General features: G+C 31.6%; 1 protein-coding gene across 2 annotated transcripts; it reads left to right on the top strand.

Moving 5' to 3' along the window:
* The first annotated feature begins 8,745 nt into the window (after positions 1-8,745).
* Positions 8,746-13,003, top strand: LOC112736754 (transcription factor bHLH122). 2 transcript variants are annotated; one of them, XM_072211110.1, is made up of 8 exons: positions 8,917-9,175; positions 9,337-9,591; positions 9,742-10,518; positions 11,055-11,407; positions 11,601-11,771; positions 11,932-11,997; positions 12,079-12,147; positions 12,361-13,003. In XM_072211110.1, the coding sequence occupies exons 3-8, from the start codon at positions 9,840-9,842 to the stop codon at positions 12,412-12,414; spliced, it is 1,392 nt and encodes a 463-aa protein (XP_072067211.1). In that variant the 5' UTR covers positions 8,917-9,175; positions 9,337-9,591; positions 9,742-9,839; the 3' UTR covers positions 12,415-13,003. The 2 variants fall into 2 exon arrangements, with proteins under 2 accessions (XP_025642125.1, XP_072067211.1); XM_025786340.3 differs by lacking the exon at positions 9,337-9,591 and having other exon boundaries at positions 8,746-9,175.
* The last annotated feature ends 13,920 nt before the right edge of the window (positions 13,004-26,923 follow it).

A 26,923-nucleotide genomic window follows, 5' to 3' on the forward strand; every position in this document is an offset into this window, starting at 1 on the left:
ATATCCAATAAAAATTGAATATATTAAGGGTGACAAAAATGTTATTGCAGATACATTAACAAGAGAATGGAGTTCGTCTACAACGCATTAGATCAAGAAATTCAGAAATACGAACAAGAACTCGAAAAATGCAAGCATTGTCAGCAAATAAGGACACAGATCCAATCCCTCAAGAAGGCCATCGAAGCAATGAAATCAACACAACAACCAAAACCATCAGAGCTCAGCCAGCTAAGCGTGGTGGACAAATCAGGTGAAGAAAAAATTCCAGAAAATAAAACAATTGCTGAAATTATCAAAAAATCCACCCAAGATAAAAAATATTATGTAATTTATAATGGCCCCATGAAAGGAGTATATGATGCCTGGGAAAAAGCAGCACCATTTACACATCAATCAAGGATAATTCATAAAGGAGGGTTTTTAACACTGGAAGAAGCAAAGGAATCTTTCAGGGAATATGAAGCTCTTCATCCAGAGCAAACCCTAAAAAGAGCAGATAAAGCTCCAATTCAAACCCAGAGAACAGGGATAATAAGAAACATTCCTACAAGGGCTGAAATCAAAGAAAAGAAAAGGGTCTGTAGATCAAATCTCAGAGAAACCCTTAATATAGTCCTGAACTGGACTGAAGAAAGAAGAGCAATTTTGGGATATTATCCTATTGCCAAAGAACAGCTAACAAAGCTGGTTATATTTCCAGATGCATCCCCATCGGACACCTATCAGTTTTTCCAGTATGGATTAATTGATACAATTTTAATTTTTAATGATCTAAAAATTATTAGTGAGTTTCCTGCAGGATTCGTTGATGCAGTGAAGAGATTTAAAAATATGATTGACAACGTAAATCCAAGGGATATATCCCTAAAATTTACGAACAGTCAACCTATTTTTAACGAAGAAGAAGAATGCTTGGTTCCAGCACACCAAGTAATATTCATGTCCGTCTTCCCAGGAAATTTTCAACCAATTGATCAAGTTCAAGATTTAACAATCTACAGTCATGAAGGAAGGCTAGCCAGCACACTAGCAAGGGTCTTCGAAAGAACTCAAAAGATAACAAGGGAATCTCACACAAGAATTAATTATAAAAGCAGAAATACTTTGCTTGTGTCTAGTAAAAGGAATGAAATTGAAGAAAGAGAGATGAGACTCTTAGTGGAATTTGAATCAGCATTCTACAACTTATCTGGACTCTTAGAAAAGCTCCCTAAAGGGATAAAGAGGAATCTCTGCTATTTGATAAAAGACAGAGAAGACCACAAGTGCCAGCTATGCGTCTCAGAGCTATCTGAAGAAAGCAATAATAAAACGGAATCAACCCACATGATAAAGGAAGAAGACAACGCATCTGAAGGTCACATAATGAAAGAGGAAGACAGCACATCTGAAGCATCTCTCAACATTATTGCATAGTGACGTAAGCGCTTAGGTCATAGAGCACCAACAATGTAGCTGGTGCAAGATAATAAACAATGACGTAAGCAATGACGTCATAAGAAGGGTAAGGATGGGAATTGTCCATCAGACCCAACCATTATAAATAGGTTGCTTAGGCAATTGTAGAAAATATCAGAAAATAGAAAGCAGGAGGCTAAGAGTACTCATATGCTAGGAGAGCAAGGAGGAAGCAGCCGAGGCGATTCTATAGTCTGAAGAAGAATTCCCTTAAAGGAAAAATAGTTCTAAACTCCCCTCTGGAGTTAGTATTTACAATCTCCCCTCTGGAGATAAAAACATCTTATGTAAAATATACTAAATAAAGGAAGTTTTTCTCCAGAAAGGTACATCTTCATCCTAGTCTTTCATTTATGAATTATTTAGAAAGTTTAGAATTAACAGAAGAATCTGATTATTATAGATTAACTGCTTTATTAGATAATGAAAAACAGGCTGTTCTAAAAACATAATTAAATCTCAAATCAAATGAAAATTTTAATAAACAAAACCTTTTAAAAGAAGTTTTTAATAGAAAAAATATAATATACTATGGAAAAATTCAACTTGAAGCCCCTATAAAGATAAAATCCGCCAATGGAGAACTTGAAATAGCTTTAATAAATGATGAAGAATTAAGTAAACAGATTGGAAAAATTAAGGATCAACAAAAAAAAATCTAAAATTGGATGGATTCATATTAGTACTATACAAGTCTTAATCAAATCTACATATATGAAAGGAATTAATTCACCAATAAGCTTAGCAATCTGTGACAAAAGAATTACTGATGACCCAATAGATCAAATAATTGGAATTGTTCATGGAAACTTGGCAAACGTAAATGTTAAATTCAATGCCCATCTTGGGTATGCTATACCTTTATCAACTGAAAATCTTGGAAGATCTATAAGTTTGGCTTATAAATTTCACAGAAAGAATCTAATGAAACAAGATGATGAACCATTTTCAATTACATATGCAATAAATTATGCTTTAACAAATAGCCATCATAGTATAATATTTAAAAACAGAGAAAGAATTTATGTCGATGAATTATTTCAGAAAATTGTAAAAACAGAAATACCAAAATATAAAGCTATTGAAAACCCAGTTCTATTATTAAAAGAACCATCAGAAAAATTATTTTCATCAAATTTTCAAATAAGAGAATCTAAAATTAATAGCCCTTTAAGTTTATCTAAGTTAAAGATTAAAGAAGAAAATTCAGAAATAAAAGAATATTATAAACTAAAACAAGATTAAAAACTATAAAAATGAAATCACAATATACATCAAGGACTAGTAAAAAATTGAATAAAAATGGTAAAATTTGGTATCAGAGCCAAGTTAACGATTAAGGGTAACACTTTTTCTTTAAGCAACACTTTTAGTGACACACTTTTCAACTACAAAAAGACAAAAATCTGTACACCCACATCTGTACACTATAAGGCCCCTTTTTTTTATTGAAACTTATATATGTACTTTCGACTTCATACTCTAACTCACATGGCTAAGAGAAGAAGTAAATTACTATCTTTCTGTATTTTACAATTCAGCTAACAGCTATATTGACTACGTGTTACTGTTTTGGCGACTTGATTTTAATAAATATTAAAATATCTAAAAGTATAATTAAGAGTGTTAGAAAATGGTATGGTAAAATTTAATTTATGTCCCAATCTGAACGTGTGTCAACTTCATCAATATCTTAATCTCTTAAAAAATATCAATTAAGGGTCCACGCTAATAATTTTCTAACACATCTCACTGCACCACCGTCCACGTGGCACCGGTGGTCCCAATGCACAACATAGAAAATATTTCCCTTCTTTTTATTCCAGTTCTACCCACACACCAAAATTCAAAGGACATGTAGCAGCTATCTATTTTTTTTAATCATTTGAGATTTTGTCATATAGATCGTGCATCTTATATATGTACCTCTATGTCATTTCATTTGTTGGGTATATCATCACTTTTCAGATTGCAGTAATCTGTTAGTGGTGTTTATGGTCGGATGAATTAGGATTTGATTCGGTTCATATTCCATTCTAAATTATAATTGGATAACTCATATCTAATCTTAAAATCGACAAAGTTTTTATACTCTTGGTCACACTTTTTTTTTTTAAAACAGGGTTTGGGCTAAACCCGGAGTTGAACTAAGGGAAAAAAAAATCTATCATCACTTATCAGTACTAAAATCAACATATTTACCTATTTAAACACCATATATAATATATATTCAAATAATAAATCTAAATAATATCATCAGCATACAAAAAAAAGTAAAATATTGATTTTGTTGGGAATAAGACACCATTCCCCCTTGAGAAAACACCTTTGACAGAGAAATAAAATAGACACAATCACAACACAAGAATTTAACGTGGAAACTCCAATTACCGGAGAAAAAACCACGGCCATTGTCAAATGACAACCAGAGAATATCACTATGTGAAAATTGTTACAACACATAGATTTTTTTCTCTCACCGGCACCCGAGTACACCCACACTCTCTCAAAGAAAATATCTAACTACACCTCACAACACTCTTTAATAAAGAGTACAGATGAAAAGAAAAATCAGATACAAGCTTAAAGTGTTTCTGACTGGTGCAAAAACAAATGGAGAACTTAGCCTCATATTTATAGCCTAGGCCACCCACTCCATTTGCTATCCTGAGCAATGTGGGACTAATTCAACCAAATCCTAACAATCTCCACCTTGATTGAAATAGTCACACATCTTCAGCTTCCATTGTCAACACCGACAATTCTTTGCTGTCATTGTCTATACCGACAATCATAGTTCAGAGAACTATCATACTCCACCATGAAAGTATACTCACTTGGAATTAGACCACTCAAAGCATTTCACCTTGGTACAGATCGAAACCTTGCTGAAAATTCATGGTGCAACTTCCAAATTGGCTTTTCCTGGAAGTTCTTCAGCCATCGACCTAACTCCGCCACACACCTTGCATCTCAACGCCAACCAATGCCCGTGTGCAATTGTGGACCCGATTGCCACAACTTATCCTTATCCATGGCAGTGCGGTAATACCATGAGGATACTTCTTGTCTTCTAGAGAACATCATCTTCTCTCATAGAGAGAGCAACCAGAGATCTTCTCCTTCAACGCCTTGTGCAAACCTGATTGTATCAACACATCCTTGACTTGTATTTGCCACAAGCCAAAATTGATTCTTCCATCAAATTTCTCTATTTCAAGCTTCACAGCACTTGAATATCCTGACATTGTTGCAACCATATACTGGAATAGTATAACGCAACCGTGCACTAGGAAGGGTCCCCAGGAAAGAGAGGTGGGTCACAATGGACACACTTAAATACCAAGTCTTTCCTTAGCCAGAACCTTTCCAAACTGCACTCTCACAGTGTCACACTGCCTTCCAGCAACAACAACAGCAACCAAAGATCAACCTCAAGTCACAGGACAAAATTCTTTTCTGATGTGGAAGGTCAGACTAGGCTGCAACCACAGAGCATACTAAGAATAAATCCCACCAAACCGAAGCTCTGATACCACTTGTTGGGAATAAGACACCATTCCCCCTTGAGAAAACACCTTTGACAGAGAAATAAAATAGACACAATCACAACACAAGAATTTAACGTGGAAACTCCAATTACCGGAGAAAAAACCACGGCCATTGTCAAATGACAACCAGAGAATATCACTATGTGAAAATTGTTACAACACATAGACTTCTTTCTCTCACCGGCACCCCAGTACACCCACACTCTCTCAAAGCAAATATCTAACTACACCTCACAACACTCTCTAATAAAGAGTACAAAAGAAAAGAAAAATCAGATACAAGCTTAAAGTGTTTCTGACTGGTGCAAAAACAAATGGAGAACTTAGCCTCATATTTATAGCCTAGGCCACCCACTCCATTTGCTATCATGAGTAATGTGGGACTAATTCAACCAAATCCTAACAGATTTTGTCCTTAATATTTGAGGTAAGTTCTAAAGTTGTTCATAATGTTTAAATCGTCTTATTTAAGTCTTTAACGTTTTAAAATTGACTCAATATTGTCCTGCCGTTAGGGTTCTATTAACAGAATTGACGGTGGGACAAAATTGAGATGATTTTGAAACATTAGAGACTTAAATAGGACGAAAATATTGGGGACAAAAATAATACATATAAATAAATTTTAATTTTATTCTTCACTAATATCAATCTTTTATTGTACATAGTTATTCAATTATTTTTTAATCATATATAAATAAATTACACTTAATCACATTACTTTGATTTTAAATAAATTTATTTTTTTATAATTTTACTCTTAAAATTTTTTACTCATTATGAAATATTTGTAAAATGACTAGAATCACATTACTTTGCGTGGGCATATGCCGTCGACTTATCCACGAAGAGTGTGGTACCCAACAAACAAAAGATGTGACACCTAACATAGCGCATAACAGACTCTCATGTGTCCAAAGGCTGTGTGTCTCTAATATGGCGAACCCATGAAAGATTTATCTAATTCTTGGAGGAACTGCTCAATTGGGGTTCACTGCCGAATATCGCAAGGTTCTGCGTGATCAAGAAGTCGTGACTGCTATCGGTCAAACCAGTCACAACTTCTTCGTCGATTGGTAGGCCGAATATGTATAACATGTCCTCCAGTGTCACTGTAATCTCACCCACTGATATTACAAACATATGTGTCTTCGGCCGCCACCTTTCCACAAGAGCAGCTAGCATCGCAGAATATCCTCTGATTATTCCAAGTCCAACTATCGAGAGCTGGTAAAATTCGGTGGTCCGTAAGACTTGATCACCATCCGGATGCCACGTCTCTGGTTGGTCAAGCTTATGGGGCAAAAGATTCCTATTAACCTGATAAAGTTCAACTCACAAAAAGAAATTTAATAAACAGTAATACGAATAAATTAATAACTTCTTATTACTCACATCTATATTCTTTGTTAGTTTCACTATCTATAACATATAACTATATATTATTGGCTCACAAAATATATATTTACAAAATATAAAATACCATATTTTAATAAATAATAAAAAATATATATTAATTTAGAAAAAAAATTAACATTAATTGTAATTTATATTAATATTTAACATTACACGTAAAATAATATAATACCCAAATAAATAATAATAAACTACTAAATTAATGTTAACTAAGTAATTACTAATAAATTAAACAAAAATAACAAACTTACATAATTAGGATGTCCCAAATAACTGACCACATGATCTTCAGGAGACGTATAGTTACGTACCATTTTGAGTATTCTAATCTCACTCTCAACTTTTTTTGAACAAAAGAGCTCAACACAAGAAAGTGGAGCAGCAAGATCTTCAACAGTCTCAAAGCCAAAATACAAAATCCAAAAATTAGCACCAACAAACCATCCCTTATGTTATCTCCAACATTGCCATCAACAATAAAAAGGATCCAAGTTACACCAATCCCTGTGTTAGTATTGCAAGTGTGAGAAGTATTGAAGTTAGTCACACATCAAAGAAAGCAAGGAAGAGTGAGTAGTTTATAAGATGAGAGACCCATTAATTTGACACCTTAAGGTTTTGAGTTGGATGTGGTGTCTTCTCATCTTATGTTCTCTTACTTGATTCCTCCCCGAATTCTCTCCGGTGGTCGAGAGCTCTCCACGGTTGGCCTAACAAGTGGTATCAGAGCCGATGGTTTAATAGCTCTGGTTTTAAGGGGTATTCAAGGTGAAGTATCGAAAGTCTTCCCGACAAAGGTGGTTCGGGCGGCGTGTCCCGCGGTGTTTTGCGGCGGTGTGATGGATAAATACCCGTGGTGGAGGAGCTAGAAAGAGGGGGAGTTGACGCTTGATGTGGAGGCTCACACTTGACACCTTAAGGTTTTGAGTTGGATGTGGTGTCTTCTCATCTTATCTGTGGAACACTGCTTCTACTCTTGAATCCTTGTCATTAAAGATCCGTTCTTTCAATGAACTCGGAATAACCCACTGCCTCCCAAGGTCAGATAGCCAAGGACCCTACACCTGCCAGGTAAATTCGCAACCAAGAAACAAGTGATAGATATGTTCAACACCTTTTTTACACAATACACACGTGATCACCCTGGATAATAATTCCTAGCCTATACAACCTTTCTTTGGTATTCACTTTGCCTATCAGAATAAACCAAACAAATAACTCCACTCGTGGTGGAACCAAGCCTTTCCATACTGTTTTAGTAAAACTGTAGCTGGAGATGTCCTCAAAAAGTGTTTTTGCTTGCATCACCTGCACAAAAGAGTTAGTTGAAAAGATCCCTTCCTTGTCAAACTTCCAAAAAACTAACTCAAAATCCTAAGTATCAGATAGTGAAAATCCCACCCTCATTTTATTTAACAATGAAAGGTAACCCTAAATCTCCAACCCCACCACCTCCCAACAATACATGAGCAATGAGCCCCACCACCCTCTTAGTATAGACGGGTGCGCTACCAACCTCCCCTCCCACCATTAATGACGCTTGTTTCCGGAGGGGGCCTGCCTCCTGCATGCCGACATGGGACAACACGCATCTCGCGTGCTGCTACATGCTAGACAAGTGGCGCAGCGACATCAACACGCAACTTGCGTGCTACCTTGGTGGCATGCACGTGTCGTAGCATCCTCAACTTGCATTCTACGTGTTGCTTGGTTGGCCTGCGTGATCCTTGGATAAAGACACCTTCGCTTGATGAGTTAAGTATGTATGGTTGCCTCTTGTCTCTTGCCCTCTCGCATGGACAGCACGTCAGTACGCAAACTACGTGGTAAACAATACGGGATCTACATGATTGCCAACATATTTGACGGCTCCATAATTCTAAAAATCACGCCAACCCAGTATTTAAAGAAAACACCATTGTTCTCTATGTAAAAAATAATTTCTGATATTTTTAACTATTAATCTTTATTATAAAATATACGCAATAAATAAAATTACTTGAATACGAATATTCTTAAAACACCAACAAAATTTCCTGTAATATAAATTATAAGAGGTGAGCGACATACTAGTTAATTAATGGCACATATATATATAGGGTAACCTTAAAGGCTTAAAGGATTGGTGAATGAATGAATACAGTGACATTTAAGTAACTCTTGGAAGAGTGTATGAGGCCAAAACTGCTGCAGGTGAGTGTAATAATGTCATCCAAATCCGGCATTGCAATTTGTGTGTGAATTCAAAGTGTCATGGTGCAGTTGGTGGTGATGGCGCAGTATTATTAGAGTGGTATTAGGGGCAGGCAATAAAGTCATTTCACCTCGTATTCATTCCCATTTGGGTCTATTCACCTTTGCTTCTAAATTTAGGATTAGCTCTGTTTTTTTTATTTCTTTATCCTTGTTTGTTCTTTCCCAAAATTGGAGGGGTGTTATGGTAAAACCACATGAGCCAAATAAAATAAGAAAAAACACATTACCAAATCTGATAGCTGGGATTTATGGCTGTGTTCACTTCTGATTGGGAGCAGCAAAATGGAATGCCATTTTATTATATAATCCTTTTGCACCCCTTTCTCTTGAACCTTCTTCCCAAGACCCATCTCATCTATCTATCTCTCTATCCCCACCATCACCATTCACCACCAAACCCACTTCCAAGGATAAACCCAATAACATCAAATTCCTCTCTTTTTATTATTTGTAATTTTTATTAACAAAAGAAAACAAGTGAAGCTATTGAGGTAGGTTTTTCTATTGTTATATACTTATATACTTCGGTCCAAATAAAAAAAAAAGCATTTACTGTTTCTATGTTCATTAGTTTATGTTCAGATGTTGCTTTTGTTGCAACTTTGCAATTGGTCTTGTCTCAGTGAAACTAAGTGGATTGATTCACTTTCAGGAACAGGAACATAGGAACCGGTTGCCGTTAGTTTCCATGACTTTTTGATGCTTATGTGATTCAAACCACACAACTTATCTTTTCATTACTTCCATTCCTTCACACCCCTCTTTTTTTTTTTTTTTTTATATTCAATTTTCCTGTTCCTTTTTTGTATTTTTTTGGTTTCTCCATGTTCCCTTGCTTGATCTCTTGCTGATTTTGAGGCACCATACTTCACAATTCATAGTTCTAACTTCTAAGTAACTCTCTCAAGTTAGTATCTATCTATATAAGATATTTTTAGTTTCCTTTATTACCCCTTGGATCTCTAGAATTCTCTTTCTTCTTATAAGAAAAAGAAATGTTTTATTTTATTTATTTTATTTTGGCCTTGTTTTATTTATTTGTTGCTCTGATGAACAGGAATTGGGCTGAAAGCGAGAATTGTGAGAAGTTTTGTGTGATCTGAGGAGTTGGGTGTGAAGAAAATCATCAAAAGATTCAAGCTTTGAAGCTGAAAAATGGAGTCAGATCTTCACCGGCACCCTCCCATGTTCCTGGATCACCACCACCACCACCACCACCACCACCATCACCAGCAGATGAACACCACCACCACCAACAACAACAGCAATTCTTCGGGGCTAACGAGGTTCCGATCGGCACCAAGTTCGTATTTTTCTAGCATCATTGACAAGGAATTCTACGAAAGCATCTTCAACAAACCTTCAAGCCCAGAAACTGAGAAAATCCTCGCACGCTTCATGAATAGCCTTGCAAATGATGAACCTGAAGATGATTCATTACTTGGAGTAGCAGCTGCTACTACTACTACTAATAATAATAATAATAATAAAAATCTGTCACCGCCACAACAAGTAGTTCAGCAAATCTCGCAAGTGAAGGAAGAAGAGATTAGTATTAATACCATTAATACCAATAATACCCTTCAGCCTCAGCCTTTGCCTTCTTCAATGAATAATGAATCATTGGTGCAGCAACCACAGCAGCAGATGAATAGTATGAGTAACAATAATTATGGATCTTTGAGTGGTAATAATCCTCCAACTCAGAGTTTTTATCAAAGTTCAGGAAGACCACCTTTGCCGAATCAGATGAAAACTGGTCGTGGAAATGCTTCTAATCTTATTAGGCATGGTAGTTCACCTGCTGGATTCTTTTCAAACCTGAACATTGAAGGTATGTACTGCAACAATTTTAACTTTTTTCTTATTTTCATTAATAAAAAATAAAACTTTCCTTTTTGGGTATAGTATGTGGGGTGTTGGTATGTCTAATTTTTTTCCCCTCCCATCTTTTTTGGAGACCAAAATTTTCTTCTCTGTTTGTTTATCCTTTCTAATTTCCCATAAAGGGAAAAAAGATTATGAAATTACTCGAATAGAATTATCTCTAATAATTAAAAAAAAATCTTGTGAAGTTGAATTGTCTTTGTAAATAATCCTAATTGGAGACAATTAGTCTAAATCAAATCAGATTGGATTAATAAGGGTCAAAGTAAAACTACCCAAAAGTGAAATTCTGTTATAGACACATTTTTGTTGTTAGAGCAAGTGAAAAACATAATTATTGTCGTCTTAGACTTTTGTGTATCTTTGTTTTGTGCTAGTTTTAGACTTGATCTTTTTTGCATAATCTTTTACTTTGTCACTTAAAAATATCCAATGATAATGACACTGAACAATCCTAATTTGTTTTTATTTTTATTTTTTCAGGCTATGCTGCTTTAAGAGGCATGGGAACTATGGGAGCTGCTGCTAGCAACACTAGTGAGGATGCAAATTTTTCTCCGGTGGCGAGGTTGAAGAATCCACCAACCTTTTCATCCTCTGGACTAATGACTCCAATAGCTGAAATCAGGAGCACATCCAATACAATAAACAATCCAGAGAGTGCTGAAGCCTTTGCAGAAAGCCAGAGCAGCGATTTTATGTCAGGTTTAACCGTTGGTTCTTGGGACGATTCTTCTTCTTCGATGATGTCCGACAACATTGCTGGTCGGAAAAGGTTCAGAGACGAAGATGTGAAACCATTTGCCGGGGCGAATGTGGCCGACACTCAGGTTAAGGTACAGTACTTTTATAGCTATGTTAATGTTGGTATATAGGTTACAAACTTGGCTCTCAAGTTAGCTTACATAATGAGACAATTTTAATATGTAATTTTCACTTGATGACTTGTAAAATAGTTTTACATTGTGGCAATGCAAATTCAAGGACACATGATGATTTGTTGTAAAATTCTTTCGTTGTATCGATCAGACCGAAGCAGGCCAGGCTCCTGGTGCTCCATTGGCTCACCAGTTGAGTATGCCAAACACATCATCGGAAATAGCAGCCATTGAGAAGTTTCTCCAGTGCTCGGATTCTGTCGTGTGCAAGATTCGTGCCAAGCGGGGCTGTGCTACTCATCCAAGAAGCATTGCAGAGAGGGTAGAACTCACATCCCACTATTTGAACTCATTTTTTAAAAGTTTTAGATGCCAAATTGGATAGTTCTATGCATAGATACTTCAATTTTGTTCAATTTCTTTCATGACTTGGAAAGCAGCAAAGAAATGATGTTGTCTTGTATGTGAATTACCATTCTCAGGTTAGAAGAACTAAAATTAGTGAGAGAATGAGGAAACTACAGGATCTCGTCCCTAACATGGACAAGGTAAGATATTTGACTTATTGCACGCACGTGCATTGTGGAGGCCATAACTGATCAATGTTCTGTTCTCTTTTCTCTTTTCAGCAAACAAACACAGCAGACATGTTGGACTTGGCTGTTGATTACATCAAAGAACTTCAAAACCAAGTTGAGGTACTAACTCCCACATAAACAAATCAATTATCCCTTTACGTTACACTATGTTTATGTTTATGGACTATAATTATAAGTAGAATCAACTTGGAATAAGTATAAGAAATTGAACTCATTAACTTAATATGTTGTATTACTAGTGAAATTGTGTGATTAATAGAGAAACATTGCACATTTTATAGTTAATAATTGTTCATGTGTGTGTGTGTATAGACTCTTTCGGACAGTCAAGCCAAGTGTACGTGTGCACACAAGAAGCAGCAATAACGAGAAGAGAAGAGAAGAGAAGAGAAGAGAAGAGAAGAGGGAAGGGATAGTGAGATATGAGATATGTGAGAGACACAATCTCTGTACAGATTTGTAATAATTTGGCCTAAACAACATCATCATAAGAGAGCATCTTTCTCTCTTATTACTACTAAGAGTTCACATTTGAGGCTCCAAATTTTATGACCATGATGATGATAATGCCACATAAGCAAAATCCAAAGGGAAATTTGTGTTTACATGCATGATGATGCATCTTCATTATCGTGGGACCAATGAATGCAGGAACGTCAAGATCGGGTGTTCATTGGCATTGGCATGGCAAGCATGCATGCATGCATGGGGGGACCAACTTCGCATCACATGACATGGTTTCAATTTCTTGGTTCATCATACACTTACTTAGCTTGTTGTAATGAGAGAGGTTTTTTATTTTCTTATTTGTTTTTCTTTTCTAAGGAGAAAAAATATATAGATTGCCCTCCCTTTTCTATAATATGTTTGAATCTAGGTTGACATATTTTAGATTATTATTATTATTATTATAACTTAGTTTAATGTAATAAATATGGTTTAGTCTGTTTCGACATGTTTGATAGATTTATGTTATGTATGTATGTTCCAAGATGTTAATTAACCTTAGGAGAGTGTAAAAAACAAGAGGGTTATTTTTCCATCAAGTGTTGAAGGAATTAAAAAGGTTATTAAATTCAAATTTTAAATTACGTAAGGATTAAAGCTTAATTATATCTTGTCTTTTCCAATTTAATGGATTGGTAAGAAGTTGGTCACCTGTAAGCCAATATCAAAGCATTTTTTTTTCTTTTCATTATGTTTGGTTTTTTTATTGAATCTTCTAATCTAACAAGTCAAAAATTAATCCCTCTGGAATTCGAGTTTTCTACAGTTGCCATGATATAATAAGATTATGCATGCACTTTTAGAGAGTTAAAAAATAGATAAATAAGATTATGCATGCATGCACTTTTGAGAGAGTAAAAAAATAGATAAATAAATAAATAAATAAATTCTAGTTGTGTTGAAGGCATCATACTAACTCGGACATTTTTATTTTAGGAGAAATTTTAAAGAGTTAAAATATGATCAATTTAAAGGTCGATAAAAAAAAAATCTGAGCTGGATAATATAAAACAATACATCTTAAAATATAAATATTTTATATATTTTTCACAATATAGCTAGGCAATCAAGTAATTTCAATAACCAAATCCTAACCAAGCTAGATTAGCGTATTTTCTTTTTAACATCGTCGTCGTCTTCTTTTTCTTCTTTAACAATAGTCGTCGTTTTCAACAACTTCAAGCTGTTGTTGCTTTTTCAACATCTTCTCTTGTTTGATTTCTTTTTTTTGTTTGTTTTTCTTTTTATCTTCTTTTACTATCATCATCATCGATGTCTTTTTAATTTTCTTCATCTCTTAGAGTATAGAATTTTGATGTACAACACATAAATTTTAATACATAATATGAATTTTTAAAAAATTACATACTTACAACATTGACTATTAACTAATAAAATATGTCCAACAAAACACAACAAATTTTTGAAAGACCACAATTAACTTATTTAACCAACAAAATATATTTGCAGCAAAAATTTGTGATATGTATAAAAATTTCTATACTATGTCAATAAATTTCTGTGCCATCCAACAAAAATTATTATGCTAAAAAAGCGCGAAAAAAAGTAATAACACATGCGCGTATTTATTTTGTTAAATTTATACCAATTTAATTAAACTTAGACTACAAAAACACTTACATGTATAGTATTTCTGTATCCTTAATTACAATCTAGGTGTACATACACATCTTTAATATAAGTAGTGAATGATAGGTACTTGTCTCAACCGTTTAAAATTCAAAATAAAAAAAAAAGTTATTATTCCACGAAAAGCAGATATAAAACTAAAAGCGAATGAGTTTTTTCTACTTTTGGAAGTTTTTTTTTTTTTTTTTGTCATACAATTTACACACATATTCATACTCACATACATTCTCTATTTAACGATTCATTCACGATTTTTGGTAAAATTTAAACCCAAATACAATATATTTCTCGTTTAAAATTTAAGAGACTAACAGTTTTTAATATCTTTTGTTATTATTTGAGCAGTATAAATATTAAATTGTCTTTAACAAATAAATTTTATTAATTTATGTGTATAAATTTTAAAAATATTAGTACAAATTATATTATTTTATGTGTACAAATTTTGATCAATATAGATATAAATTATATGTTTTTTATATATAAATATCTTTAAATATAAATATAAATTACTGTTAGCCAAATACTGATCTAAAATAATAATATTTGTTGATTATATATCATTGTTGTTTGTCATCTAAATAAACCCTAAACTGCTAAGGAGTTATAACTCAAATGATATTCACTTAGAGGTTGCAGATTCGAATCTTTCTCTATACTATAAAAAAAAAAAAAAAAAAAAAAAAAAAAAAAAAAAAACCCGAGCTGCGAAGTTAATCTACTTTTGAAGATAGGAAAGGTCATATGGAATTATGGATAATAGAGAGTTGGAGGGTAATGAATGAGTCACTATTCCTAATAGCTAATGGGCCAAATATGGTGGGTCCAAATCCATTTAAGTGAAGGCCATGTCACATATGATGTCACAATGGCAAAGTCCTTGCTATCTTACCAAGCCAACAAATAAAAATATAAACAAAAAGGGACAAAGTTTTCCCTAAACGTTAAGTAACTCAGTATGGATTACTTTGTGAAGGTACAAATTAAAGGCATGGCCTTAGTTGGAAAAATAATGTCACTACTCACTACTCACTATTGCATCCATAAAATGGTGATGGCTAGAATGCCTAAAAAATAATGTCTAAATTACTAAGAAGAATTAAAATTTAATATTTAATTTAAAAAATATAAAAATAAAATTTATTATAAAAGATAATTAAATATTAATTCATAGACATCATAAAATTCATCCCATAAAATATGATTGACACTTCAATTCACACCAGCCACTATCACATGCATTCACATACCTATGATGCTAATAGAAGGTGCATACTATAGAAAAAAGAAAAAATAGTAAAGAGATATATATCATTTTTATAAATAGTTTGATAACTTTAAAAAAAGTATGTCATTTTATTTTTATTAATTTTTTAAAATAAATTATACATACTATTTTTTTTTTTTTTACACAAACACTTCTCCATCGTAAAATAATTAGTAAAGTAAAGAAACTACAACAAAACAATGAAAGTTAGTGAACCTCACGGGGTTCATTCAGTGGGGACCTTCCTAAATAGCTATAACCTATGTTACTATTCTGTCTTTTTCTATGCTCAGGATTCTGATGCAGAGATTTTCTGTTCCCTTCAACAAATAATAATAATAATAATAATAATTAATAATAAATTATTTCTCGCGTACCCATGTGTTTTGCATTACTAATAATAATAATAATAATAATAATAATAAAAAAAATTATTTCTCTCATACCCGTGTGTTTTGCATTAATTGTTTAGATAAATGTTACATTATTATCTAATCTAATGTTTATATTTATAAAACTCTTGAAATAGTGCCTCAGACGGGTTGTACATTGTCTTGAAAGTCACAAACATATTCCTTACACGATAAATTAATAAATAGTATTATAGTTTAAATTATAGAAAAAATTTTGGAAGAGTTTTAAATATATGGAGAACACAAGTGTTTCAGTTGTTTTAACCATTGATTTAAATTATAAAAAATATATATAATATATATTAATTAAAATCAATAGTTAAAATAACTGAAACAGTGACATTTTTTAGTATATTTAAAATTTTTCCAAAAATTTGAAGTGTATAAAAAATACCAAGTGTTTCAATTGTTTTAACCGTTTATTTTAATTAATATATATTATATATATTTTTATAATTCAAATCAATGATTAAAATAACTAAAATATTAATGTTCTCGATACACTTAAAACTCTTTCTAAATTATATAAATAAATCCTTACAGTTATCAATAAGGTTGTTGACTTGTTGGAGTATCAAAATCAATTAATAAGGTTATGCATTTAGTCTACTTTTTCGGTCTCTACAGGAACTAAATGTAAATCAAGAGTGAGAATTAACAATTATTTCAACCCAAAGTACCCAAGCAAAAAGGCGTCTATATTAATATTATAAGATGTACTGTGAAAGTAATATTTATGGTGGCGGCTATATGCTATGCCTATAATATTGATGGGGATTAAAAGAAAAAGAAAATAAAGTTCCAAGGATATTGGGTCTAATAATACAAAGTTTATTAATAAATCTAAATACGGGACAGATTTTCTAAATCAAATAAGTTGATTAGAAGGTACTAATCATATGTGTTGCGCAATAACTAAAAGCCTAAAAGCAATTGGATATGAAAAGCTCCGTAGTAGCTAAATAATGGAGATGGAAAGTTGCTGAGATTCCTCCCATAAACCTGAGTCGCAGACTTTATAAATAATATAATATGCATGGACATATATATCCCTATATAACCCTTAGTGATATCCAAGGGTCATGCTAAACCCTCGGTAATAAAAAAGTACCCATCATAAACATCATTTCCACAAATTAAAATATATTTTGCAACTACATTTAATTTAAGTAATTGGCCAAAACATGATAAAATTCATAATCACTCTTTTTTTTTTTTTTTTTTTTACATTTTCCGTTTTTTGTAGTGGGTCACACTCAAGCTATATACATACATGATGGACAACGATAGATGGGCATTATAACATTTCGAGATAACATTTAAATTAAAGGGAAATTTTATGGTACTAATTACCAAAGTAAACATAGCATGAAGAATTAGATTAAACAATTGACACATTCAATTTTTTTCATTGAAAAGAATCTGCTTGAGTTGCTGCATGCACAAGGCGGGATTCGAACTTTCGACACTTGCTTAAGCGGACTAGTGAGCTAACCACTAGACCAACCTAACTTGATTTGTTACAAAGCTAATTATTAATTAATGTTCTCTTCAGCAATAACTATTTTTAGTATTGGGCTGAGAATTTGTCTGAATGACTAATAAGGACCGGATAACAATAGTTGATGATTTAATGATCCTTTTTTTAAATCTAGTTGAAAATGTCTTTTTTTTTTTTTTTTGTTTCTCTCCAAAGACCAAACTCTCTCTCACCGTGATTATAAACTAAGAATGTTTACTGATTCTAATAGTTTTCATTTATTTTAATTATGGTGAATAAGTATAGAAGTTTATTTTTATTTATTTTAAGTTTTTAAAAAATGGTAATGTGTGCATGCGAATGTCTCTACTTATTTTGAAAGAATTTATTTTTCAGTTCATAATTTATTTTGTTTTGAAATTTTATTGATTTCTATGAATAGTTATTGATTGGATGAATTTAATTCAAATTTAAAATTTTATTAACTAAAAAAATATAATTTAAATTCAAAAAAAAATTAAACCAATATATTTTTACATTATATTACACATTTATTTAAATTTAAATTAATATAATTTTATTACGATTTAGATCGTATCGATTTATATAATTCATCCAAATTTTAGGTTTTAATAGTTTTATAATTAAAAATCATTAAATATTTATTATTTTCAACAAAATATATTAATTACCTTTTAAATAGACTAAAAATATACTACAAACACCCTTTTTTGTTGTTTTTTAGTTTGATCTCCTTTACAATGGGAACATAATAGGTATATGGCAAATCAATAATAATAATAATAACATGTATCTTGTTTAGGGTAAAAAAATATGATTTTGAGATACATGTATGTGTAATTTTTTTCACTATAAATGAAATAAATAATATTACATAGATTAATAAATATTTTTTAAATTATATATTCGATAAATAAAATATTTAATTTATTTATTTTAAAAAATCCAAAACATTAATCTAAGATATCATAATATAGTCCAAAACTTAATTAAGTATTACTAACAATCATAGCTATATTTTTTGTTTTTGGCAATCGTAAGTATAATTGTCTTTTTTTTTTTGGACAGGTATAATTGTCTATTTACTAATCACGGTGAGCGAAAGTTTTTGGTGTGTGGAAGGGGAAAAAAAGTCATTTTTAACTAGACTTTAAAAAAAAGGTCAATAAATTATCAACTATTTTTTTTTTGGGTATTATTATCAACTATTTTTAATGTTATCTAGCCCCCTATTAGTCATTCAAAAAAATTTTCCAACCCAATACCAAAAGCAGTTATTGCCCAAGAGTTACTCAAAACATGAATTATTAATAATTAGCTTTGTAATAAAGAAAATGAAATAAAACAGCATTTGTAAAAAAAAAAAAAAATTCCCATATGTCACTCTCCTCTTTAAACATGCATATTTCGCATGCTATGTTTATTTTGACTGTTAGTATCATAGAATTTTTCTTAAATTAATTTCAAATAAACTTTAAATTAGATGATTTGTTTCTTTAAAAAAAATTTATTATTTAAAAAATTTCTGAAACGAATTGATCCTTTTGTAAGGGGGTTAATTAATTTTTTAATAATTTTTTAGGATATAATTGTTTTATAATAAAATTTATTAAATTTTTTTGTTCAATACGAAAATTAAAAATTTATTGAAAGTAATAAATAAACCAATCTATATAACGAGAGATATTTTCGTAAACATCTAGAATAATCAAAATTTTTTAGAATTAAAATATTGAATAAAAAGTTTGTTAAGAATTAATTTAGTTTGTTAAGAACTAATTTATTTAGAGTGAAGATACGTGTTTTTGGTACTTTTCAGTGACCTTTCATTTCATGGACTTTTGGTATTGTTGGGCTTTGCGATTTAACTCTAATTTTCTGGAGCATGTTGAGATGGGTTACCGATTATTGATTGGGCCTAGGACCCAATCAAAATGTTAGCCTTGATTAGCAAAACCCTCCACACCAAAAATATAGCAACTATATCCCAAAAAAAAAAACCTGCAAAATCCTCTATGAGACTTCTTCCTTTATTCGTTCCCTTCTGTTTCTCATTATCTATAATCAATTCATCAACTATCTCTGATCGTTGACCAAAAAAAATATCCATCATCTTCATTATATAGCATTCTCATTGGTTAAGTCTTGTTGAAAGGACAATGGAGATTAATGACAAAAAAAAAAAAGGACAAGGGAGATTCAAAATATATATCGATATTAAAAACATTGTAATGTAAAAAAGATTATGCTTAATTAATCTCATTTAATTTGATTTGAACAAAACATTTATGGGCCAATATCTGCAAAGTAACCTTTTCACCATTAAACTTTTACTTGTTAGTCACGAGCTAGGAACGTTCTTTTTTATTTTATTTTATTTTTTTGTGACAAATCAATTTTACAACTAGTATTATTTTAATTAGTTACTAGCAAGAGGTTCGCGTATATGCGGGTAGATGATTGAGTTTGTGGAATTAAAAATAAAAATATAAAAAGAACAAATAGAAGTTGAATAATAATATATTTGTTATATACATTTATTGAGCTTAGAAATATAAACACAATGATATAACTAATAATTCTAAATTATGTATAATAAGGGTTAAGTACTGTTTTGGTCCTTAAAGTTGAACGTGAAAATCGAAACTGTACCTCATCTAATTTTCGATTTAAAATCGTTCTTAACGTTTTTTTCGTATTAAAATTGTCCTTTTTAATAATTTTTTTTATATTATTCCTAAACTACCCCTATTCTTATTTTAATAATAAAAGTTATAAAAAAAAACGTGTGTTTGGGAGGGGGGAAGAAAACGAGTGGGAGGAGGGAGGGAAGAAATGGGTATACGAATGGGGAGAGGAGGGGAGGGGAAGGGAAGAGGGGGAGGGGGACGGCGCCGGCGAAGCTTGGAGCTGCCGTCGCCGACAGAAAGGAGAGAAAGGGATACAGAGAAGCGGGGGGTGGGGAGAGAAAGAAAGGGGGGAGAAATAGGGAGGAGGGGGGAGAGAAGGGGTCCTCGCCGCCGCCGCTCCTCGTCGCTCCTCGCCGACGCCGCTCCTCGCCCTCCTCGTCGTTACCGCCTCGCCCTCCTCGTCGTTACCGCCTCGCCCTCCTCGTCGAGCCGTTTCTGCTCCTCCTCCTCGCCCTCGTCATCGCCGCCGCCTCCTCTAGAACTCTGATGATGACGACGATGATGATGATTTTTTGAGTTCTAGGTTCTGATGATGATGATGATGATTTTTTGAGTTGAGTTCTTGTTTTTTTGAGTTTGAGTTCTGGGTTTATTTTTCTAAGTTTGAGTTCTGGATCTGAGCTCTGGGTTCTGATGAGGATAACGATGATGATGTTGATTTTCTGAGTTTTGGTTGGTGTGATGCAGATAGTGATGGAGTGGTAGTGGGTGGGGGTGGTGTTGGTGTTGGTGTTGGTGTTGGTGTTGGTGTTGGTGCTGGTTGTGGCGGTGGTGTTGGTGGTGGTGGTGGTGGTGGTGGTTGAGGTAATTGTGTTAGTAGTGATGAGGGTATTTTTGTCCAAAAAAATTAAAAAGACGATTTTAATACGAAAAAAAAACGTTAAGGACGATTTTAAATCGAAAATTAGATGAGGGACGGTTTCGATTTTCACACTCAACTTTAGGGACCAAAACAATACTTACTCCTTAATTAAACATGCTTAATTCAACGATTGCATGAATTGAGTCATCAAAATTTATAATTAAGAGTTCAGGTAGTGTAGGTACTACATCATATTTATTTTTTCAATGTGCAAGCTTTCTATCTCCTAAATTAAGGATCCATTATACAAATTATTTTCGTTCTCTGGCGCTTTCATCTTCTATTGAAGACCTTAATATCATATTCTGAGTTAAAGTTAATAACTTATATTTATGTCATAAACAAAAAGAATCAATTGATGCATTAATAATAATATATTGTCCAGATCTATTTGTTATCACGGGAAGAATTTGAACGTATGATAATGTAACGTAATACTTATTTTAATAATTTGATTTTGTATTTGTGAAATTTTTGAAGATATAATTTTGAACGGATTTAGGCTTAGTTTGGTAAAACTTTTTGAAGAGATGCGTCTACTTTTCAAAAGTATAGGTACCTCATTTTGCGTTTGATAAATCAAAAACTCATGTGCTTAAACTTCTTAAATAAGTTCTTTTAAAAAATGAGCTTAAAATATAAGGACTTTTATTAATAACAACTTTTAAATAAGTTATTTTGTGTTTGGGAAGTTATTATATAAGTCCTTATTTTAAAGTTGTGCATTAAATAGGAGTGATAAAATAGCTTTTAAAAATGAGAGAAGTCACATTTTTTAACTTCTTCAAAAGCTCTTAAATAACTTTTTAAAAAGTTAAATGTTTATCTAAAAAATTGTACCAAAAGTTAAAAAGAAAGTAACTTTTGGAGTTTCCAAACGGACTCTTTATACTTGCAACTTTTAAAAGTTAGGGATATTTTTAAAAGATAACTTTTTAAAATTTGTAGCATCTATGAAATTTTTTAATATAGTAATTATTGAATATATAAGCCTTAATTTTGTATAGATTTTAGAGACAATACAATAATATAACTATCATCAATATAAAATTTTAGATCTTCAAGTGTATCAACCAAACCTTTTAAATAATTACCATTCGCCTCAACTTAGCTTTAAGGGTAATATTATAGTTACAAAGTAAGCAAACCATTAAAATAGATATTATTTGCAAAAAGTGATCATGATTTATACCAAGAGTCTAAAATCACAAATAAATACTCCAAAGTTTAAATTGTAAAAACATTGATAAATAAAACCTAAAATTAAAATAATAGAATATATAGTATAATGGTCTAAAAATCTTATGAAATATCTTTATATTTGATTGTGCTTTTATATTTTTTTATTTTCATAGAAAATACTGTAGGGGTGTTCATGGATCGGATTTGATACGCATATCCACGGTATTTATCCGAATCCGATCCGAAAATTGCAGATATGGATCCGATCCGCAAGGCTATCGGATCGGATCCACACACTAATAGGATCACATTGCAGATTTTATGTAGGTATCCATATATCCGTTTATCCGTAAAAATAAATAAATAAATAAGTAAATATTCTTTTATGTTTCTTTTCAACTAATAGTTATCATATATATTATAATATTTTATTTTTATTATTTAAGAAAAATATATTAATATTATTTTAAAAGTAAACATGTTTAAAAGAGTAAAAAAAGAGATTTTATTGATTTTTCAAAATAAAAATAAGCTTTTAAAAAGTATTTTTATGTTTTGCGGATATATCAAATATCTGATATCCGATCCGATCCGCAAATGTGTAACTCGGATTGGATCCAAACTAAAGAGTACCGCTAGGAAACCAACTAGGGTCTAGCCAACTTCTGCCAACTTTGTAATGGATTGATTCTCGAAATCCGTCTTAATAAATGTAAGTTAATATACATGGATGTTTCTTCTGTTAAGCATTATGATGTTTCTTTTTCATACTAAATAGATATTTTTTAATATATTTTTTGAATTTTTTGTATCATAGATGTGGATATTTCTATTTTTTTTTAAGAATTATATGGGTTTTTTAAAGTTTTATAGCTGGACATTTCTTTTTTTAAGTATTAGGATATTTTTTTTATATTAAATAAATATTTTTTTTATATATTTTTGTAATTGTTCAAAAACAGCCCGTGCTCCATCACTCCTTTTTCTTTGAGTTATTATTATAAATTTTGGGGTCGAATTAAGTCAATTATAATTTTAGAGATTAATTTGAGTTTGACTTTAAATTTCAATTTCAATAACCAAATTAAATATTAACTCTATGTAAAACAATAAATTCAATTTACATCCAGTATTATTCGTTCATATTTTCTTTCACTACTTTTGAATTGAATAAGTATTTGAGCTATACATACATGAAATTAAGTAATGTAACCATTATTGTATTTGTACAAAGTGACGGTGGTGGAAGCCGATGGAAACTACGTGGAACCATTCACGGTGGATGACATAGACATCTACTCCGGAGAGAGCTACTCAGTCCTGCTGACCACAGACCAAGATCCGACCAAAAACTATTGGCTTTCAGTGGGAGTCCGAGCAACAAAGCCAGCCATCCCACAACAAGTCCTCACGGCTCTCACCCTTTTGAACTACAAAACATCTCCGCCTCCGTCTTTCCGGTCTCTCCGCCACCTGTCACGCCCCGGCGTCAAAGAGGAAGTAACACAAATACAGCAAAATCCAAGGAGATGGACAAGCATCATTTTCATGGTATTTTCTTAAAAAATCAACCTATTATCGTTCTCATAACTTGTTGCCGAAGACCACGCCGGACTTGACATACTCGACGATTTTATCGGCAGTAAATTTTTTGAGGTCGTCTTACGTGAGGGCAGGAGTGGAGAGGACCTGACGGTGAAAGAGAGAATCTGTGTGTGTTGTTGTTGGAGTGTATGGGTTAATATGGAAGAAATGGAAAAGATTTTTATAATTTTTAATTAGATTTACTTAATCAGTTTTTAATTATTTAAATTTTGAATTTAAAAAATTTAAAATTAATTATTAATAATTATAATTAATTGAGTTGTTCAATTCTTGGCTGGTTACACACTTGATTTCCTATACTTTTTCTATCTAATATGATTCACGTTCACCCTTACAGATAATAAATATTTGATGGTGTTTACATCATCGTATGTAAAATTTACAACTAAAAGAAATAATAGCCTTCACATTTAACGTGATTTATCAGCATCTCAACAAAAGCTATATGACTTATTGCTTACCTAAAATTAATTGAAGATGAATTTATGAAAAAAATCTAGTGCTTTTAGTTTGTACATGCATGGGTTACATTCATCATAATTATAAAAGGTCACAGTCACCACTTTATGTTAGTACCAAGTTGTCCTCATCCATCTATTATTTTTATAGATTAAAAAACAATAAATAGTTAAATACACGGCATTCTGAATCATAAATCCATAATAGTATATTAAATAGTATTTGAAGGAAAATTGTTGTCCAACATAAGTACATAACAGTGAAAATAATAACAAAAAATAGAAATCCACTTGAATGTAAAACTATTCTAAATATCTAAATTGTTACTTAATCTCATTGCTATATCATAAGAGTCTCTTGTAGCTAATTTATAAACAATTTATTCATAATAACAAATTTTTTTACACAAAGTATTTATTTATAATTTAGATTAATTAAAAGTAAATTAGGTAAATATTCAATCACCTAAGCTAATAATAAAAAAGGAAATCATTCAAAATTTAAGAAAACAATTTATAGTCAAAATAAGAAGAAAAATAAGAATATGACAAATTATATACGATAAAAACATAGAATTTAAATATAAAATTGTACATGAGTAACCTTCTTTAAATACATTATCATCTTTACTCTCTCTCTATATATATTTTGCGTGTAATCCTCTTTGCTCTAAAATTGCCAAAAAATCTCATTATAAACTCACTTTGAACAACTTGGAATTAGAAACATAATATTATTGGAGTCAAAATTTTTAAAGTCATTACCTGATGTCAAATGATATAGCTTTCTAAAGAATTGTAGATAATAAACTGCATAGTTTCTCAACTTCCAACTGCCGTCACTTTTACTTTCGCCTTGGCCGATCCGTTTCCCCTTCTGCAAGAAGACCTGCAACTCAAGAAGCAGTTGAACTCAGAATCAAACGCTAATCTAAATTAGTAAATTCTGATTATATTAAAAAAAATGATAATAAACATTAATTATAAGTTCTGGCCAATTTCAATTACTGATCCAATAAAGCTATAAACCAATATAAAAAAGAAGAAAAAAAGGACTCCATGTTCAACTAACTGTTACACTCAAGATAAAGACATTCCGCTGGCTTGCTCCTATATTAATCAGCAATCTACCACTTATAGTCATGCAATAGTTATTTTGAAGTAGAAAATGCTAAATCCTTTTTACTTTTTTTGTAATTGAAGAAATGAAAATAAAAATATGGACTGACCTTTGAGTTATTGGCCAACTTTTACTAAATTGGTGAATTCAGATTATATTAAAAAAGCATATAGTAATATACGTTATAAGTTTGGCCAATTTCAATTACTGATCCAATAAAGCTATAAACCAATATAAAGAAAAAGAAAAAAGGGACAGTGAACAACTAACTACTATGGTCAAGATAAAGGCATCCCCTGCTCTAATATTAGTCAGCAATCTATCACTTGAATTTTAGTCATACAATAGTTATTCTCAAACGAAAAAGGCTAAATATTTCTTCTGCTTTTTTAATTGAAGAAATGAAAATAAAAATTATCAAGTGAATTATTAGAATTAGGAATTCCATGATACTTATGGAAGCTATTTTCGTCAGAGTTTAAATGAAAAGAACCATCCAGTTGCAAACTCTTTTAATGTTTGACTTTAAATTAGGAGTTAATTAGGATAAAGAACGTCACTTTTATCAATATAAGGATGTTCAACTTTTTGTGAATAACAGATTCTGCTCTTTTAAATTCGATTTCATCTCACTTATCTTATTTATCTTTGTAGCACAGGGTAAGATATAAATTTTCTTTAGCTCATCATGTTCATTTACTTTATATACTAAAAAATATAAAAATAAAACACTAAACAAAAAGAAAGAAAGGAAAAATATTAAGCTATTGTGAGAAGAACTAATAAAAATTTTGGATGTAATTAATTTAATTACTCTCTCACAAAGAAAAAGTGTTACAACGAAAATATTAAAGAATGTTTAAAAGAAAGTGTCAAAACAAAAAAAAATGAGTGAAATATTTTTCATAAATGTTGAATATTTTGCCTCTATAAAATAGCCAAGTACTCCTTAAAATATCTTATCTCTTAAGGGAAAAAAATTTCAAGAATGCACACATATACATTTTAAATGATAAAAAGAATTAGAGTCATTACAACACAATAAAATAATTTCAAATCATATATATATATATATATATATATATCATGGAGGGAAATGGCTAAAATTGGCCTCAAAGAATCATGTGTAGAAATAAAGGATCTAGGAAGGAAAGTTCGATACCGCAGCTCAGCCATTTCCTGAGTTAAATTCTCTACTTCCTATTTGTTCTTCAATTTTTCTACTTGCAATTCTTCCTTGTTAGCCCTCAATTCCTGCACCTCCAGCGGTACAGCGACTTCAGCATCGCCACGACTTCTGCCCTCATCTCCATCGTATCTAAACCCACAAAAAAAATATTAATAATGCTAATAATAAATCCCTCAAAAGTTAAAGTAAAACAAAAATTAAATGGAAATTGTGAGTGAAAAGACCTTGAGGAGCATCTTTGGTGTGGTAGAAGCGCTTGAGAATGTCATTTTAAACTTTGATTTCAAATGAAAAATTGCGCTCAAAATTCGTGTTTAAATCCTGATTTGAAAGGAAAAGATCGCGCTCAAATTGATGCAGAAGAGAGATCTGCTTCATTACCTGAGGGACAATGAGTTCTCAATCCATTGTTTACCCTAATCATCCAATTA

The sequence above is a fragment of the Arachis hypogaea genome, chromosome 13 (assembly GCF_003086295.3).
Source record: "Arachis hypogaea cultivar Tifrunner chromosome 13, arahy.Tifrunner.gnm2.J5K5, whole genome shotgun sequence".
Classification (NCBI taxonomy): domain Eukaryota; kingdom Viridiplantae; phylum Streptophyta; class Magnoliopsida; order Fabales; family Fabaceae; genus Arachis; species Arachis hypogaea.

Bases quoted from the DNA above. Each gene is read 5' to 3' on its own strand.
- LOC112736754 (XM_025786340.3), top strand. From the start codon at position 9,840: ATGGAGTCAGATCTTCACCGGCACCCTCCCATGTTCCTGGATCACCAC. The intron at 10,519-11,054 runs GTATGTACTGCA...TTATTTTTTCAG, and splicing joins TTCAAACCTGAACATTGAAG to GCTATGCTGCTTTAAGAGGC. The intron at 11,408-11,600 runs GTACAGTACTTT...TGTATCGATCAG, and splicing joins TGGCCGACACTCAGGTTAAG to ACCGAAGCAGGCCAGGCTCC.